This window comes from Erythranthe guttata, chromosome 12, assembly GCF_056151865.1.
Source record: "Erythranthe guttata isolate IM_541 chromosome 12, IM_541, whole genome shotgun sequence".
In the NCBI taxonomy this organism is placed as follows: Eukaryota; Viridiplantae; Streptophyta; class Magnoliopsida; order Lamiales; family Phrymaceae; genus Erythranthe; species Erythranthe guttata.
Genome location: NC_142544.1, coordinates 3867522 through 3888629, shown reverse-complemented (window position 1 = coordinate 3888629; position 21108 = coordinate 3867522). Strand labels below are relative to the sequence as shown.

Genomic DNA, 21108 nt, shown 5'->3' with positions numbered 1-21108 from the left:
TCGAATTTGACAAAAATCTTCATGTGTTCAAACTAAAATAAAGTTGGAATTTGAGGAAAAAATCTAATTGATATGATTTTAAAATAATTAAAAAGGCATAATGAAATTGAAAAATATTAAATAAACCTAAACTCACTTTTTATGATTATTCACGTGAAAGATTAACGAATTTTGAGTGACTTGGAAAAAATCGTCATAGAGAAAAGTTAGAGAGAATATAAGTAGAGAGAGATATATTTTTTTTTAATTTATGTGTGTGATTTAGTAAATTTTAGTGTGGGATTTAGCATGCCCCTAATTAAAATTAGTGTTTCAATTTAAAATAAAATAACTTATTTCAAATGTGCTAATTTCGATATGGTCCATTATTATTATTTTTTTTTCTATTTTTATGAATCATTTGAATGTTAGACTAAGAAAACATTGAATAATAAATACGTGCATGTATCCGGTGGCATTGTAGGAGGGGGTAGCCGCCCCTCAAAGAAAAAAACAATTGTTTAATTACTTTTTGACATAATATTTTTTAAATTTTGATTTTTGGCCCCTGCCACTCTGGTTTTCTTTTCTGGGCAAATTCTATTTTCACCCCTTATACTTTGGTTCAGTATCACTTTAACCCCTTCTTCTCTTGATGCATCGATATGCCTTCGTGCACTTGAAAATTTGTCTCAATGTGGCCCCAGCTGTTAGTTGTCAAACATTTGACATTAACACCGTTTGGTCTAAACTCTAAAATTACAAAAACGCCAACCTCCCAATTTAAATAATTATTAAAAAAAAACAAAATAGAAAATAAAAAGTCAAGACAACGAGAAAGCATAGTCCACGACGGCAACTACAAATTTTTATTTTATTTAATAATTATTTAAACTGGGAGTAGTCACTGTTTTTGTAATTATCAGACCTTAGACCAAACGGTGTTAAGGTTAAAGATCTGAAAACTAAAGTCGAGGGCCACATTGAGATGATTTTTCAAGTGTAGGGTGACAAATCAATGCAATTAAAAGTAGAAGAAGGTAAAGTGATATCGAATTAAATACATGGGGAAAAGTAGATATTTACCCTTCTTTTTTTTCCTCTTTATTCCCTTATGTAAATTTACGTATATTCGCAATTTTTTTAAGAATAACACTAAAAGAATTCGAGGGCGCTGCCTGTTAAGTGTATATTTTTACACTTTATCGTATCTTTTTATTTGAGCTTTTGGTGTGTTTTAACGATAATTGGTGCTTAAAAAGTTGATTTATTGTATTTTAGGTACAAATTGAAGAATTGGAAAAGTATGGGGTCAAAACTGCAATTTTGGCGAAAATATGGGTCAAAGTGAAAATATCAAAATTCTGAAGATTTAAAGCTCGGACCCCGTCCCAGTTTTAGTGCAAATTGTGAGACCCCCGTCCGAGACTCCGAAGCTGCGCAGTAAAGGAATTTTAATTGCACAAGGAAACTGCCTTCTTCCCCAAGTTCTTCACCCTATATAAGACCAAGCCAAGCACACAATTGGGGAGCCATCTTTTTACCAAATTCAAGAGCAAAGAAGATCAACGAAGATTCAAGCATAGTTTTTCTTATTTAATTTATTTATTTTATTTTATTTATCATAAGAATTACGAGTAGCTAAGTCTTTATTTCTAGGATTTTATTTGGAACCCTATGTGGGATTTATGAACCCTTTTCTATGATTTTATGCAAGTTTTAATTCCGGATTATTTCCTCTACTTGTTTTATTAAGTGCATGAACTTGATCAACTTATGTGCTTTTATGTTATTGTTAATCGCATGAATCGGAAGATCGGGTTGATAATTAGAACTGTGGTAGAATAGCCTTTGTGGTATTAACATAGGAATATAGTTAATCTCTTAGGTAGCCATTATTGAGATTTGTGCTTAATGCTGTGTTCTAGAATTAATTGCATAGGAATATAGTAATTGAATCTAGAGTATTAGAATCGTAATGCACGCGGAAGCGGGTTATGATTATTTTAGCATCTCATGTTAATAATCCGGGTTAATTGCTTGCATAATTGAAGGAATTGGGGGGATAATAATCACATAGGGGGAAGAATAAAATTCTAGGCTCGTTTACTTTGATTAAATCTTCGTTTTAAATTGCTTTCTTGTTTTCACTTGCTTTTTAATTTAGTTTAATTTAGTTAATTCCCTCTAAAATTAGACTGTGTAGGGTGGACTTGATAGCAATTGGTAAAATTTAGCGTCTAGGATTAGATAATTAAATATTCCCTGTGGGTTCGATATCCGGACTTAATTGTCCACTATATTACTTGTACGATACGTGCACTTGCGTGTAGGTTTTCGGCCAACACTGCCACCAAACCCCACGAAAAATTAAACCTTCGGTTATGTGTATTACCGAAAAAACCCGCCCCTTACAATATGGTCTGAATCCGCCCCTACATATATCTATGAAAAGAAAATTAAAATAAAAAAACAAGTAAAATTAAAGTTACTTTCATTAATGTAGATATTAAAGTGGTCCAAATTGTTAAGACTGTCTAAATATTTCTAGCAAGAGCTACATTCCTAGAAACTTCTTTCTTTATTGTATGCTGACTTTCAATTCCAATATAGAATATAAATAAATATTAAAAATAAAATAAATTTTGAAATTATTAAATAAAATATAAGGTGTCACGACTCACGATCGAGACTTGCCACTACCCCATTAAATTATGTTGCACTTTAATTTAATATGTCACGATAAAGTTTATTGTAAGTTGAATTTGTTCAAACTCGATGCTGTACAAATTATATTATATATTTGGCAACCAAAAAATCTATTATTTAAATGGTGTAATTTATATTTTATAAATTTTATATCCAACCCGAAATATCGAAAATAAGAGATATATATATATTATATTCGTCGGATATTTTATTTTGCAACGATGGGAAGTTATTGTAACGAAAGTGTCAACTATATATGCTAATACATGTTGTCATGTTTTTTTCCCTAAGGATTATTAATTACCAACTTGACTTTTAACCTAATTATTTGTTACTCTATCCGTTCCTAATTAACTGTTGTTTTTAGCTTTTCATAAGTATTAAAAATTAATAAATATAGTCTTGATTTTGGGAAAAATACACCAAAAAGACTAAAATAACCTTGATCATTCATCTGATAAGAGAGATTAATATTTGGAGTTGAATTAATAAGATTAAAAAAATGCATTTAATACAGTATTGGAAATATAAAGTGACATATAATATGGAACAAAAATATTTTAAAAAAGAGACAATATTTTTTAAAATTGTCCTTTGACAGGGAATAATAGATCGTTAGGATCGTGGACGATTTAGAAGATATAATCGAAGTATTCAATGAATTTATTTTTATGAATTTAAAATCCTTCTACTAACACTCTTATTGAAATGCCCTCAACTTGTCAAAGTTTTGCATGTGCTAACACACAATAAAAGTTTTGCTTATGTGGATCCCCATTACTTAATTAGTGATTAATTAATTTTAATTATTGTATTCATCTCTTTTGACTATTTTGCTAATTGAAAAAAGACTAAAGGTGTCATATTAATCCTTTGTCCTTTAATATTAATTTGAATAAAATAATAATAATTAATAATGATGGTAGTTTCAAAACTGGACTAAGTGAGGTGAATTTCATTTCACCAAATTGTTTTGAGTTTTAGAAAGTTTTAAAAGAAATACAAGAACTTGTAACATTATTAAATTAAAAAAAAAAAAGCAAATACATGAAAAACCTTTTAAATATAGGTTGAAAAATAAATATAAGAATTAAAAAAATTGACTTTTCAATAATTTTAGGGTTAAATACAAAAACACCCCTGTACTATGAACTTTGTATCATATACCCCCCTTACTACACATAAATACAAAAACCCCCCTTACATTACATTTTTTCCAAAATATGACGAAAATACCCCTACTCAAGCACGCGCGCACGCGCACACACACACACACACACACACACACACACACACACACACACACACACACACACACACACACACACACACACACATTTTCACTATGTATTTTACCATTTTCAGTCCATTTTATGTGGAAAAATTTGGTATTTATATTTTTCTCTCCAAAACATCTAATTACTTAGATTTTTTTAATTTTCTGAATAAAGCCTTTTATTTTTGTCATTTTGAGTTTCTTCATTTTTTTTCTTAAATGTTTTCCGGTAGTTCAGACATCTTAAGATTACAAACATCTTTACAATCGAATGATTGTTGAGAATTTGAACTAGTGGGAGACATTTAAGAAAAAAAAATAAAGAAATTCAAAATGACAAAAATAAAAGGCTTTATTCAGAACATAAATAAATAAATCTAAGTAATTAAATGTTTTGAAGAAAAAAATTAAAATATCAAAATTTCCCAAGTAAAATTGACCGAAAATGTTAAAAAATTTAGTTGAAAGTGGCTCAAACAAACCCTTATATTTATAGGCTTAGCAGGGGTATTTTCGTCATATTTTGGTAAAAATATAACAATAGGGAGGTTTTTGTATTTATGTGTAGTACAGGGGAGTACATGATACAAAGTCGATAGTACAGAGGTGTTTTTGTATTTACCCCATAATTTTATTTTGACTAAGACAATAATTGTATGTTGACAACCAAACAATAACTTAAGTAGAAAATGGAAGTGAAACAATGGACCACCTTAAGTAGCTAAAGTAGATATATTTTTTTCTAATTCTAGAAATTTCAGTCTAAATTGGGAAAGTAAGTGCACTTTGCATACTGAAATGTTAAATATTGTTTTATTTTTACTGGTATCGTTTCGATTTCGAAACATAATTTTGATCCTTATTCAGTTTGAATTTGATAAAACTCAAAACATCGAATTTGTAGCCCTTCACATTAACTTTCTAATTAAACTTAAATCATCTAGATTGCACGTCAGATATATGAAAAAGTTATGTATAATGAGTAACGGTCTAAATTTAGAAAGCTCAAAATATCAAAGTTGTAGTTAATATACATTCATTTATGCACATTCCCCTCGGTCCACATCCAATCTAACTGATTCAAAATGAATTATCGAACTAACTTTAAGGATTACAAATTTAGTGTTTTGAGGTTTGCAAGATTCAGATTGAAATACATCCAAAATCACATTTAAAATCAAATTAATATTTCAAATTATTCTACTCAAATCATGGTCATCAAATTAATTGTCAGTTGGAAGTTTTTGATTTATTATATTTATGACTGGCACATATAAATTTGTAATTGGATGACGTTTCAGTGATTAATTTTTCTGATATGCTAAATCTTACACAAATTTTACCAAATCATACACATAATTGAAAAAAAAATTCTCTCTAAAATCTCATTTTCTCCTTCCCCACTCTTCTTCTTTTTCTCTAATTTTTTCACAAAATCACAAACTAAAAACGTCCATATCATTCCAAGTTCGAATTTGACAAAAATCTTCATGTGTTCAAACTAAAATAAAGTTGGAATTTGAGGAAAAAATCTAATTGATATGATTTTAAAATAATTAAAAAGGCATAATGAAATTGAAAAAATATTAAATAAACCTAAACTCACTTTTTATGATTATTCACGTGAAAGATTAACGAATTTTGAGTGACTTGGAAAAAATCGTCATAGAGAAAAGTTAGAGAGAATATAAGTAGAGAGAGATATATTTTTTTTAATTTATGTGTGGGATTTAGTAAATTTTAGTGTGGGATTTAGCATGCCCCTTAATTTTTTGATAACTCAATTTTCAGAAAGTATATTTACATACAAAATAGGTGGAATGTACGTCAAAATAACTAAATGTTGATCATGTGTTTGATCACATTTCACACACACACATTCATATATATATATATATATATATATATATATATATATATATATATATATATATATATATATATATATATATATATATATATATATATATATATATATATATATATAAATAATTCAAATTCACTGAACCATTCCATCTTGAAAACCTGGAAAATGGGGTGGCATAATCATCTTCATCTGCAACTTAAGGCCTCTCCATTCTTCTACAAACAAGTTATAGCTCGAATTTTTCGCCACGACATCCACCGAAACCTCCTTCCTTTCGATCATCCCATTCGCGTACGCTTCAAAAGTTTCGATCTTTCCCAACAATACCAAACGTCTCCCCATATCCGTTTCTCCTAAAACCCGATAAATCCCGTCTCTCGCTTCCTCAACCCTAGCCCAAAAGCACGAATCTTGCGTCAAACTCGCGTATTTGCTTCTCGGTTTGCCTTCCTCGTCTCCGACTGTTCTCTCTCTCCACCACTTATCGAAAATCTTGAACCTTTTCTCCCTCCCATTCTCGATATAATGCCCCTTCTCCATATGCACATTTTTTCGATAATATTCCGCGATTTCCAGCGGCTCGACTAGTAGTTTGTAGAATTGTGAGGCGTTGACGTATTTCGGCAACTTGTGGAAATCGTGAGTTAAGTGATTGTTTTCGAGCTTATCGATAAAATCGTCCCAAAAGCATCCGAGCCTTATCCGGTTCATGTTGACTTTGGCGTCTCTTCTAGAAGCAACTATTTGCTTGAACGAGTCGTAGTAGCCCAATTCATTGTCCGAATCGTCGCAGTACGATTTGTACCACTCTAATTGGGCCCTACAAGGGTTGATCTTGGCTAACGAGACGGCCATCTTTGCGTTGTTGAGGTTGCGCCTCCATCCCGATTGTCGAGCGTTTGCTAGGCACTTCTTCGCGGTTTCGTACACCGTTTCCTGTTAGAAGCAAGCGGAGAATCATAATATTTTAGAGGTGATCATAAATTATATAACTGTGAAATGATAAATACAGGACGCCTTCTAGTAAATGGAGGATATTTTTTCAATTGTAAGTTTTTTAACACTACTCCTCCCATTTATCATACGTAAGTCAAATACTCTAATTTAATCAAACACAAATTCTACGATTTTAGTCTTCCGATAAAATCGTGTTGATGATTAATGATGCGAAATTATGACAAAATAATATCGTTGAAAATTTATTAATCAGCGTTCACTAAAAGTCGTAACCCGTAACCCTAATTATAATCAACGTGATTTATTAAGAGTTAAGACTTAAGAGTGCCACATGTCAAAAAGTTAGTGGAATCCGATTTATATTAAATATCGGCTGATCCGCGCAAAATTTAATCTCACACATATATATATATATATATATATATATATATATATATATATATATATATATATATATATATATATATATATATATATATAACCTGAGAAGATATCCCTGATGAAGCCAATGCCAATGCAATCCCTGCTTCGCTGCTTGACTCAGAAAAGCTATCCATGCACTTACCTTTCCCTAAGTACCGTCGACAAATTTTTCCGACATAATCCTCGTACTTGAGACCATCCTCAACAACACATGAGTTATTAGGGTTATTACAAAAACCCTCACGAGTCATTGTCAAGCGAAGAAACTCCACAATAGCCGTTGCGTTATCCAAGCAGATCGCCCCGTTTTCCGTGATAAACATATAGCTCCCAAAAGGCCAATATGGACTCATCGTATTCTTCGTTTCTTGATCGTCAATAATAATATCCGACACTTCGTCGAATAACGATGGCATTTTTGGAATAAGTACAATGTGGCAGAAATTTCCGGACCATCTTTGTTGGAGAATGGCTTGTGAGAAGGGCTCGTTTCCGAGGAGAGGCGAACCGTAGGTGATGCATAAAATGGGGGTTTGAATATCGTGTGAAAGGAGCCAAAGGGTCGAGAGCGAAGCGACTGCGCCTCCTAGTGAGTGACCGGTAAATATAATCGATTTGCATTTGTTCGAGATTTCCAAAATCTGCATGCATTTTTTCGAATGTACTATAAGGTTATAAAAATAGCAAAAAATAAATAAAATTTTGTGTATTTTAATTAAATTATATAAATTTAAACGTATATTGTCCAAATATAATTATTGGAGCTCGTTAACCTACATTACAAATCAGTGGGGGTGGGCTAATTAAATTTGATTAGTACTATAAGATAGTAGTGTATAAATAATGGGGTAAATTACATCTACCCCTGAGATAAGATCAAATTACAGAAAAACCCTTAATGTTTGGGTAATTATAATTATCCTTCTCAACTATAAATTTTCTTACATGTACACCCTTAATGGCACATCTATAATTATTTATTTTTAATATTTTTGTTCTCTAATAATTTTCTAACTATAATTTTCAATAATTACTAATCTCCTATTTATCATCAATATATCTCAAATCTTAAGAGATAAAGATGTAAATTCGTTTTGTTAAATCTTAATATGTAACATTTATAATATTACATTATTATTTTTTTCTATATTAGTGTATTACATTTTCTCACTATATAGTAAATTGATTATTCTTTTTCACTTTTGAAATAATACCCCGTACATTGCACGGGGAAAAAAATGCTGGTAAGAGAGTAAATTAAAACTAATTAAATTCACAAAATTAGGTACCGGTTGGAGACATGGAAAAGGAGTTAACAGTATATATGACGAGAAATAACATCACTAATCGTAATAATGATTTTTTTTTAAATAATAATAATAAAAAAAAAAAGAAAAAGAAAGAGTAATTACAATTACTAACTCCTCATAATTAGATAACATTAGGTCCTTTTCAATTCGGTTAACACTGTACAACTATGCCTTAGTTCTTAGGACTGTAGCCACCAAAAAGTGTCTAGGCTTTTTGGATGAAAGCTATATTTGGTAATGTTTGCTAACTTTTTCAAATTATTCCACTACTTCTTAAAACGGAATTATGTTAATTTTTTTTTTTTTTAAATTGTCTATCTTTCGAATATGATTTAAGTATAAAATATTCATTATGCAATGCGATTCGGAGTAAATGAACTTGTGTCAATTGACTTAAGTTCGAATCTACTTGCCAACGGACGTCAGGTCGAGTTTGTCACACATGGTTAACCTAAAATGAGTTACGACTCTTGTACGATTTATAAACTATTATACGAGAGTATATGTTTAGCCAGTGCACCTATATAATTGGGTATAGGTTCATTCATTAACAAAAAAAAATTCTAAAATATTCACTAAAATACTGCAAAAAAAAAAAGAAAAAGAAAATCACTATATATATATCAAAATAGTTGCCCAAGAGACTTTTTTCAATATTCAATTAGAAAAAAAAAAACAAATAACTATATATTTCAGATTATTTGTTCAAGTTACTTTTTTGGACATAATGTGACTGCTATAATATAAATTACACTACAAGAAAAATGACTTTTAACAACTTGAATTCAACAACGTGCGGGTAAAGCATCTTGTTATATTATATATTTGACAAGACGCTATAAATGCATGTTGTTATTTATCCGAAAAATATGTATATTACAACATGCGTAGTTTGTGTGTTGTTAAAATGACATACTACAAGATACTTACGCGGCTTGTAGAATGGGTTTAATATAACAACACTCCTTCGTGTCTTGTAAAATAAATTAAATATAACAACATCTATAAGTGTGTTGTGAAATATTGTAATTTAAATTTGTTAAATAAAATTAAATATAACAACCTGCCAAAGTATGTTGTAATTTAAGAAAAGCACGATATATGGTAAGCTTTTATTTTTCCTTTCTTATATTTATTTTTCCTTTTAATTTCCCTTCATCAGAACGTTTTATCCCCTCTCACCCTAGATTCCTCTTTTCCCTGCAATTTTCTCCCACGTTCTCGTCTCTCTTTCTAGAATTTCGACCACCGCCTGCACCACCAGCATCGCACAACGGCCAATCTATTTCCCTGAGTTTCGCTCTTATCAAGGACCAGCCACCACCACGCCACCACACCACGAGGAGCCACCACCGGTACCTCTTCTGTCTATCTCTCGCAGAAATCAGACCATATGAAGAACCAGCCTTCACCACTACACCGTACCACAGCCGGTTTCTTCAATTCGGGTAATTTCTCATTTTTTTTACCTCATGTACTCTCTTAAATTTTGAATTGTTACTGAAATTCAATTTTTTTTAATAATTTGGATTGGAGAGTCAATTTATTTTATGAATTGAAATGAATTTAGAGATTCGGAAATCCATTGATTTTAAAATTTAATTCTCGACACTATATGTCAGATCTCAGTATTTGTTTTTAATTTTTAAATTTACTTCTTGAATTTGTAATTTTGAGGATAAGTGTATCTGTATTCCAGGCATGAATTAATCTAGTTTTTTATATTTCTTAATGATTTTACTTGTAACTAAATCTACAATTTAAATGCAGCATAATGGAACTGATGGCACATTCTGGTGGGAAGGGTTTTGAGATTCACGTTTGTATTCTTTCTCCTCTCTCATTTTGCTTGGGAAATTATTTATTTCATTATCAAGAGTTATGTCTATTACTACAATTTCTTGCATTTGAGTATTTATTATATTATAGCAGGCGTTGAATGATAGGTGTTGTGGATTTCATTAATGCAGATAAAGAAACAGACAACTCTGAAGGTATTTGCTTATAAGTTTGATGATATCTTGAAGCTTCTTTTTCATTTATCATCTTGCCATGATTTATATTATTTTCTTGTTTTTAGTACATTTCAATCAATTCAGAGGTAATTTGTTTATATGCAAAACACAAAAAAGTTGCTTTTTTTTGTACTAATTTGAGCGAATCTGCTTCTTCTTAAGCAGAAAATGGAGAATGAGAAACTAAAGGTAGAAGTTGTTCAAATCCGAAAGGAGAATTGCGACAAAGGATGGATCTGCAGATGCACATGAACTTAGACAGAGTATTCTAATTTCGCTAAGAAATCTCTGAAAAGAAGATTCATCTGGTGAGATTTTTATGGTTTCTATAGCTAGGAAAATTCACATATAGTGAGCTAGTGAGTGTATCGGATGATATGATTTCAGGTGATTCATGTTGTACGCGTTCGGCTTCATAGCATCACATTTCATTGATATTAGCATAATTACATTGTAGTAAACAAGTTTAACTAAATACCCTTTTTTTTTTTGCTTACAGGTAGGAGATATCGAGTAAGTGAATGTTTTCGTAATTGATTCTTTATTTCTTTTTCTTAATTTTATTTTAATTTATTTGGGCACCAGTTAACAACACTTATTGCTATTTTCAGCCTATTCTAGTAAACTATTGGAACACTTGGCATCCAAGAACCTAATTGAGTTGTGCAGTTAAGCAACGTTGAGGAATTTCGAACAATGTTGAGGAATTTCGACAATGGGAGACTTGAGAATTTGTTAGACATAAAATAAATTAGTTTTGTTATTTCTTAGTACATGATATGCGATTATAGTATGGTTGGATATTTTTGTGTTTAGAGAATTCTCGCTTGTTTCAAATTGTATTGATTACGATTATGTAATTTTTTTTTTTTCTAATAATAAATCATTCCACAAGGTGCAAACGGATCTGGTTGAAACTCTACCGCAAGATGCCATGGTGGCTTGTTATAAAGTCTGTTACAACATACAAATACATCTTGTGAATAGCTTATCACAACATAATGTGCTTGTTGTTATTCTTCAACCGCAACATGCGTCGCAACACTCATAGCGTGTTGTTAAAATTCTAAGGCTTTAACAACATGTTGGTCTACCACGTTCACGCGCGCGTTGTCTATACAATTTAACAACACGTGTTGTTTGTTGTCGAAAGGCCTTTTTCTTGTAGTGTTAATTCTTTTCAAATAAAATACAAACACAAATTATTATCTTTTCAAAATTCTCACCAATATAAAATGAGAAAATTTAAAAAACATTGTGTGTTAGGATGTGACATATTCATTGAATATTTAGGCAAATGAAGGAAAAGTTAAGAATATATTTTTTCCAATCATAAATAATCATAAGACATCTCTCCAAACTTGATCTTTAACGTTTCAAAAATTATTTTTCAAATACTATTTTTATCACAATAATAATACATGTAAGTACATGTGAAAATCGGACGAAATAGATAGAAAATGTCTTTTTTGTTCAATTTTTTTCGGAAGTAAAAAATGAGTTTCAATTTTCGTTCCAATTAAATCGCAATGCAAAAATTCATTCCGATTTCGGAGTGCCTCGGAATAGGCAGAATTTCAGAAATTTTGGAAATTACATATAATTAGTTTGAGAAAAAAACAAAAATGAGCTTGGGCTCAAGATCGACAAAATGGACATGAGCTCGAGCTCGAGCCTACCAAAAGAGGCGAGCTCGGCTCGTTCACACCCCTATTCATAATTATACAATATATTTTGTGTGTTGAAAACAGTTATCGTTATATTTTAAAATTTAAGATACAAATTTAAGCATTATAAGTAATATTTTAAGGGGTAGGTGTTACGTATGCTTCAGCTATGCGAATTGTATTTAATCATTATATATATAAAGGTGATGTGCATGGACAAATGAAAAACATTTGCATGGATAAATGAAAAACATTTGCATTAATAATTGCAAATATTCACTACAAAAAAAAAATAATAATTAAAGAGAATAAAAAAAAAATACCAACCTGTTGTTGAAAATTGTGGTTGTGATAAAATGAGAGAAAGAGTTGCAGAATGCCAGCGTGGACCATCACCTTGGGTTTTGATAATCCCCTCTCAACAAATGATGAACTGAAAACCCCCTTACTATTTTCCAGCTCCACCAGATTCTCCTCCTCAGCCGCCGCCGCCGCCACCACTTGCACGGCGGAGAAAGCCACGTACGCCACCTGCCCCACAATGTTCACCGCAAAGCTCCCGTGGTGTGTGGCGGCGGCGTTGGCGCGGCTGCACAGCCGCCACGACTCCTCCAGCAGCGGCGTCGCCGCCACAAACGTTGCCAGCGTTTCAGTTGACTCGAACCTGCAGCCATCCATATATATTCGTTAAGCAAATTCATGAAAAAAAGTTACAATTGCAAATTGAGTGCTCGGAATTCTGAGTTACGTACTGCGAAGTTTCGGGCGGCGCCGCCATTAATGGATGAGCTAGGTTCTTGAAGTTGGGTTGAAGATGGTGTGTTAATTATTTCAAGAAGTGGGATTTGAGATGAAGTGTTTATTGCCCACTTTGAAGTGGGTTGCCTTGTAATTATAGCTTCCACCATTTTTCATTTTTTTCATTTTTCTAGTGTGTATGACGATTTATTTCATATTATATAGTGAATATATTTTTATGGTTCATTCGATCACACGTAAAAAACACACACATCTATGTTAGTATTTATAGATGAACGGTAAAGATTTATTCGTCTAGATAATATTAATCTTATGTAATATAGATTTGATATTGTGCAATATAAAATACATTTTTTTTCTTTATTATTAGTGGCAATGTCAGAATATACATTAAAAAATGGGGAAGTTACAGATAAATCCATAGTCCAAAACACAAATAAAATTAGTTCCTACTCACGCGCCTAACATGCAGATCAGTCCCTAATAAAATGTACAAATACTAAAATACCCTTTACTTTATACTAATTTTACATAATTTATTTTCAACCTCCAATGCGCCGTTTGTGTTACACGCTCTTTGCCCGTTATATTTTAAAAATCAAACAACAAGAAGGAAGCTAAAAAGGCACAGAAAAAACCATCGTTATGAGTTTATACCCATTTCCAAACAAAGAAGCAACAAAGAAGAAACAAAGAACAAAGAAACAACAAAGAAGGAAGAAACAACAAAGAACGAAGAATCAACAAAGACGCAGAAAAATAATAAAGCGAAAGGAGAAATAAAAATAAACAAACCCATTTAATTTCTAGACAATGGTGAAGCAAAGTAAACAACAAGGTTTGATTTTTTTTTTTTTTTTTTTTTTTCATTTTCTTGGAAACATACCTATTTGGGTGTTGCTTAAGTTTGCAAAAAGGTTTATTTGTTGTAGAATTGCATGATTTTGACATATCCACTCGTGGGTATTATGCCTCGACTTTATTCGGTGTTTCCCCTAATCACTAATTCGGCTCCAGTATCTGTTGTTTTGTTGTTTGAGTTTGCAAAGATCATTTATTTGTTGTCAGAATTCATGATTTTGTAACACTTTCCTCCTGGGTATTATTCTTCGGTGACATTAGCATGTCCCCAAAGCATTTTGAGTTCTAACAAGGGTTTCATATAGGATATGGGAAAGAGGCTCATTGTATTTTTCGTACTGGTTCTATAGTATGTGTCATGCGCAGTAATTGTATTAATAGTGCATTTAAATGGTACTGACACAGGGTACTCGAAGTACTGTCCCGAAAGCATTTAGTCCTAACAAGGGTTTGATGTATGATGTTTGATGGTTCTGTAGTATATGTCATATGTAATAATGGTATTGCTCTTGACTTCAAATGGCATTAACACTGGGTACTGAAAGTATAATGTTTGATGGTTCTGTAGTATGTGTCATATGCCACAATAGTACTGCTAGTGCCTTTGAACGGTATTGTTAGTGACTTTGGATGGTATTGACACAGGGTACTGGAAGTATAATGTTTGATGGATATGTAGTATGTCATATGCCACAATAGTATTGCTAGTTCCTTTGAATGGTATTGCCAGTGCATTCGAATGGTATTAACAAAGGGTACTGGAAGTATAATGTTTGATTGTAATGTAGTATGTGTCATATGCAACAATGGTATTGCTAGTGCATTTGGATGGTATTGAACGAAATTACTGGAAGTACTGAAAGTGGAACTTTATAGAACGTTATATTTGTTATAATTGTACTTTTATGTGTATGTAATTGCATGAATTAATGTAAAAGAAGATAGCAATAGGCTAGCAATAGGCTGCAGGTACTCACCGATCGCTTTACAAGCAACTACGGAAGGTGTGAAGAAGCTGATGAAGAAACAACATCATGAAGAACTGAAGAAAAATCCCTTCTATCACTACATGGACGTGCCTAAAATAAACCACAGCTTGCACAGGGCTGCGTCTCTCAAGCAAGCGTAAAATATAAAAGATCGGGCCTTCTCGTTTGGGGGAAATACTATACGCTTGGAATTCACTCCGCAACAATTATCTATCGTATTAGGGCTGCAATACGAAGGCGTACAGGTCGATGTGAATATGGATGGCAGAGACACTAATTTCATTACACGTATTTTTGATGGTAAATTATCATTAGCGACGAGGCCATATATTTCTTTCAAACTAGAGGCCTATGCAAATTATGACCGATCTACAATCTGTTGCAGATTTAAGTAGATTGTACACTATTTATCTATTTAATACAGTTTTACTGCCAAAGGGTAACAAAACATTATAAAGGTGGATTTATCTGCATGTAGAAGATTTGGGGGTTTTAGGGTCTTTTGCATGGGGAAAGTTGGTATATGATTTTCTTGTTGAGAATAGGGATATGTATTTGAGAGGGGGATTAAAGTATTTTGATGAATGCATTATCTGCTTATCGGTAAGTGATATCTAATAGTGAATATATATTATGTTATATTGAATATACAAATTAATACTGATTCCAAAATGAGCAAGCATGGGGGCATGAAAGGATCACGTTATTGGGGGTTCCCACCAGTGTTTACAAATTTCCCCGGTTCTTCCGGTGGCAAGACAGCAAACTCCCAACAGATGAAGAAGCAACTAGGTTGCTTTTTGATCAGTTAAGAAAAGTACATGTAACACTGTGAGTTACATTATATAAAATGTATTAGGTATTTGCTAACAATATTTTTACGTTTATTAGGTTATACCATTTTTTGTGTACCCAAAAGCGAAAGCGTTGAATTTTGGAAATAATTTATTGTCCAGTTGTTGCAACAAAGCCAACGATAAATGTTGATAGGTTTGTTGAAATAAGTTCTCAAAGTAGTAGTGGAACATTATAGTACGTTGTATTTGTTATAATTGTACTTTTATGTGTATGTAATTGCATGAATTAATGTAAAAAAGACAGCAGCAAGCTAGCAATAGGCTGCACGTGCTCACCGATCGCTTTTCAAGCAACTATGGAATGTGTGAAGAAGTTGATGAAGAAAAAACAACATTATGAAGAAGAAAAATCTCTTCTATCACTACATGGACATGACTAAAATAATCCACAACTTGCATAGGGCTGCGTCTCTCATGCAAGCGTACAATATAAAAGATCGGGCCTTATGGTTTGGGGGAAATGCTATCCGCTTGGAATTCACTCCGCAACAATTATCTATCGTATTAGGGCTGCAATACGAAGGCGTACCGGTCGATGTGAATATGGATGGCAGAGACACTGATTTCATTACACATATTTTTGATGGTAAATTATAATCAGTGACGAGGCCATATATTGCTTTTAAACTGGAGGCCTATGCAAATTATGACCGATCAACAATCTGTTGAAGATTTCAGTGGATTGTAAACTATTTATCTATTTAATCTTGTTCTACTACCAAAGGGTAACAAAACGTAGGATTTATCCGCATGTAGAAGATTTGGAGGTTTTAGGGTCTTTTGCATAAGGAAAGTTGGTATATGATTTTCTTGTTGAGAATATGGAGATGTATTTGAGGGGGGATTAAAGTATTTTGGTGGATGTACTATCGGCATATTGGTAAGTGACATCTAATAGTGAATATATAATATGTTATATTGAATATACGAATTAATAGTGATTCCAAAATGAGCAGGCACGGGTGCATTAAAGGATCACGTTATTGGGGGTTTCCACCAGTGTTTACAAATTTCCCCGGTTCTTCCGGTGCCAAGACAGCAAAATCCCAACCGATGAAGTGGCAGCTCAGTTGCTTTTTGATCAGAAAGGAAAAGTACATGTAACACTGTGAGTTACAAAATATATAATGTATTAGGTATTTGCTAACAATTTTTTTTACGTTTATTAGGTTATACCATTTTCAGTGTACCCAAAAGAGAAAGTGTTGCTTTCTCCAGTTTTGGAAATAATTTCTAGTCCAGTTGTTGCAACAAAGCCAACGATAAATGTTGATAGGTTTGTTGAAATAAGTTCTGAAAGTAGCAGTGGAACTTTATAGTACCTTGTATTTGTTATAATTGTACTTTTATGTGTATGTAATTGAAGCAATTAAGATAAAATAAGATTGCAGGATGATAGCAATAGGCTGCAGGTGCTCACCAATCGTTTTTCAAGCAACTATGGATGGTGTGAAGAAGCTGATGAAAAAACAACATTATGAAGAACTAAAGAAAAATCCCTTCTATCACTACATGGACATGCCTAAAATAAACCACAGCTTGCATAGGGCTGCGTCTCTCAAGCAAGCGTACAATATAAAAGATCGGGCTTTCTGGTTTGGGGGAAATACTATACGCTTGGAATTCACTCCGCAACAATTGTCTGTCGTATTAGGGCTGCAATACGAAGGCGTACCGGTCGATGTGAATATGGATGGCAGCGACACTGATTTCATTACATGTATTTTTGATGGTAAATTATCATCATTGACAAGGCCATATATTGCTTTTAAACTCGAGGCCTATGCAAATTTTGACCGATCAACAATCTGTTGAAGATTTCACTAGATTGTACACTATTTATCTATTTAATACTGTTCTACTACCAAAGGGTAACAAAACGTAGAAAGGTGGATTTACTCGCATGCAGAAGATTTGGAGGTTTTAGGGTCTTTTGCATAAGCAAAGTTGGTATATGATTTTCTTGTTGAGAATGAGATGTATTTGAGAGAGGGATTAAAGTATTTCGATGGATGCACTATCGGCTTATTGATGAGTGATATATAATATTGAATATATATTATGTTATATTGAATATACCAATTAATAGTGATTCCAAAATGAGCAGGCATGGGTGCATGAAAGGATAACGTTATTGGGGGTTTCCACCAGTGTTTACAAATTTTCCCGGTTCTTCCGGTGGCAAGACATTAAAATCCCAACCGATGAGCAAACAGCTAGTTTGTTTTTTGATCAGGTAAGAAAAGTACATGTAACACTGTGAGTTACAAAATATATAATGTAACAGGTATTTGCTAACAATTTTTTTACGTTTATTAGGTTATACCATTTTATGTGTACCCAAAACAGAAATCTTTGCTTTCTCCAGTTTTGGAATTAATTTCTGGTCCAGTTATTGCAACAAAGCCAACGATAAATGTTGATAGGTTTGTTGAAATAAGTTCTGAAAGTAGTAGTGGAACTTTATAGTACGTTGTATGTGTTATAATTGTACTTTTATGTGTATGTAATTGCAAGAACTAATGTAAAAGAAGATAGCAACAAGTTAGCAATAGCCTGCAGATGCTCACCGATCGCATTGTAAGCAACTGTGGAAGGTGTGAAGAAGCTGATGAAGAATCAACATTATGAAGAACTGAAGAAAAATCCCTTCTATCACCACATGGACATGCCTAAAATAAACCACAACTTGCATAGGGTTGCGCCTCACATGCAAGCGTACAATGTCAAAGATCAGGCCTTCTGGTTTGGGTGAAATACTATACGCTTGGAATTCACTCCACAACAATTATCTATCGTACTAGGGCTGCAATAAGAAGGCGTACCGGTCGATGTGAATATGGATGGCAGAGACACTGATTTCATTACACGTATTTTTGATGGTAAATTATCATTAGTGACGAGGCCATATATTGCTTTCAAACTAGAGGCCTATGCAAATTAAGACCGATCAACAATATGTTGAAGATTTCAGTAGATTGTACACTATTTATCTATTTAATACTGTTCTACTCCCAAAAGGTAACAAAACATTAGAAAGGTGGATTTATCCGCATGTAGAAGATTTGGGGGTTTTAGGGACGTTTGCATAGGGAAAGTTGGTATATGATTTTATTTTTGAGAATATGGAGATGTATTTGAGGGGGGATTAAGTATTTTGATGGATGCACCATCGGCTTATTGGTAAATGATATCTAATAGTGAATATATATTATGTTATATTTAATATACAAATTAACAATGATTCCAAAATGAGCAGGCATGGGTGCATGAAAGGATCACGTTATTGGGGGTTTCCACCGGTGTTTACAAATTTCCTCGGTTCTTCCGGTGGCAAGACAACAAAATCCCAACCGATGAAGAAACAGCTAGGTTGCTTTTTGATCAGATAAGAAAAGTACAGGTAACACAGTGAGTTACAAAATATATAATGTATTAAGTATTTGCTAACATTTTATTTTTACGTTTATTAGTTTATACCATTTTCTGTGTACCCAAAAGAGAAAGCGTTGCTTTCTCCAGTTTTGGAAATAATTTCTGGTCCTGTAGTTGCAACAAAGCCAACGATAAATGTTGATAGGTTTATGTAAATAAGTTCTAAAAGTAGAAGTGGAACTTTATAGTACGTTCTATTTGTTATAATTGTACATTTATGTGTATGTAATTGCAGGAATTAATGTAAAAAAAGATGGCAGCAAGCTAGCCATAGGCTGTAGGTGTTCACCGATCGCTTTCCAAGTAACTATGGAAGGTGGAAGCTGATGAAGAAACAACATTATTAAGAACTGAAGAAAAATCCCTTCTATCACTACATGGACATGCCTTAAATAAACCACGGCTTGCATAGGGCTGCGTCTCTCATGCAAGGGTACAATGTAAAAGATCAGGCCTTCTGGTATGCGGGAAATACTATACGCTTGGAATTCACTCCGCATTAGGGCAGCAATACAAAGGAGTACCGGTCGATGTGAATATGGATGGCAGAGACACTGATTTCATTACACGTATTTTTTATGGTAAATTATCATTAGTGACGAGGCCATATATTGCTTTTGAATTGGAGGCCTATGCAAATTATGACTGATCAACAATCTGTTGAAAATTTCAGTATATTGTACATTATTTATCTATTTAATATTGTTCTACCGCCAAAGGGTAACAAAACGTTAGAAAGGTGGATTTATCCGCATGTAGAAGATTTGGAGGTTTCAGGGTGTTTTGCATAAGGAAAGTTGGTATATGATTTTGTTGTCGAGAATATGGAGATGTATTTGAGGGGGGGATTAAAGTATTTTGATGGATGCACTATCGACTAATTGGTAAGTGATATCTAATAGTGAATATATATTATGTTATACTGAATATACCAATTAATAGTGATTCCATGAGCAGGCATGGGTGCATTAAAGGATCACGTTATTGGGGGTTTCCACCAGTGTTTACAAATTTTCCCGGTTCTTCCGGTGGCAAGATAGAAAAATTCCAACCGATGAAGAAGCAACTAGGTTGTTTTTTGATCAGATAAGAAAAGTACAGGTAACACTGTGAGTTACAAAATATATAATGTAATAGGTATTTGCTAACAATTTTTTTATGTTTATTAGGTTATACCATTTTTTGTGTACCCAAAAGAGAAAGCGTTGCTTTCTCAAGTTTTGGAAATAATTTCTGCTCCAGTTGTTGCAACAAAGCCAACGATAAATGTTGATAGGTTTGTTGAAATAAGTTCAGAAAGTAGTAGTAGTTGAAATTTATAGTACGTTCTATTTGTTATAATTGTACTTTTATGTGTATGTAATTGCTCGAATTAATGTTAAGGAAGATAGCAGCAAGCTAGCAATAGGCTGCAGGTGCTCACCGATCGCATTTCAAGCAACTATGGCTGGTGTGAAGAAGCTGATGAAGAAATAACATTATGAAGAATTGAAGAAAAATCCCTTCTATCACTACATAGACATGCCTAAAATAAACCACAGCTTGGCTAGGGTTGCGTCTCTCATACAAGCGTACAATGTAAAACATCAGGCCTTCTGGTTTGGGGGAATTACTATACGGTTGGAAATCACTCCGCAACAATTATCTATCGTATTAGGGCTGCAATACGAAGGCGTACCGGTCGATATGAATATGGATGGCAGACACACTGATTTCATTACACGTATTTTTGATGGTAAATTATCATTAGTGACGAGGTCATATATTGCTTTTAAACTAGAGGCCTATGCAAATTATTACCGATCAACAATTTGTTGAAGATTTTAATAGATTGTACACTATTTATCTATTTAATATTGTTCTACTACCAAAGGGTAACAAAATGTTAGAAAGGTGGATTTATCCGCTTGTAGAAGATTTGGAGGTTTTATGGTCTTAAGCATGGGGAAAGTTGGTATATGATTTTCTTGTTGAGAATATGGAGATGTACCTGAGGGGAGGATT

General features: G+C 32.9%; 1 protein-coding gene and 1 long non-coding RNA gene across 3 annotated transcripts; one reads left to right on the top strand and one right to left on the bottom strand.

Annotated features, from left to right (window-relative positions):
- Positions 1–5963: 5963 nt before the first annotated feature.
- On the bottom strand, positions 5964–13135 carry LOC105964865 (lipase-like PAD4). Its single transcript, XM_088826906.1, has 4 exons — positions 12956–13135; positions 12531–12867; positions 7271–7852; positions 5964–6767 (listed from the first exon to the last, which is right to left on the bottom strand). Exons 1-4 carry the CDS (start codon positions 12979–12981, stop codon positions 5964–5966), a joined length of 1749 nt encoding a protein of 582 aa, XP_088683032.1. The 5' UTR covers positions 12982–13135.
- Positions 9360–10758, top strand: LOC148766254 (uncharacterized). Of its 2 annotated transcripts, none has more exons than XR_016034922.1 (4): positions 9360–9969; positions 10292–10340; positions 10454–10515; positions 10702–10758. It is a non-coding gene; the product is annotated as an uncharacterized LOC148766254 (long non-coding RNA). The 2 variants fall into 2 exon arrangements; XR_016034921.1 differs by having other exon boundaries at positions 10699–10758.
- Positions 13136–21108: the final 7973 nt, after the last annotated feature.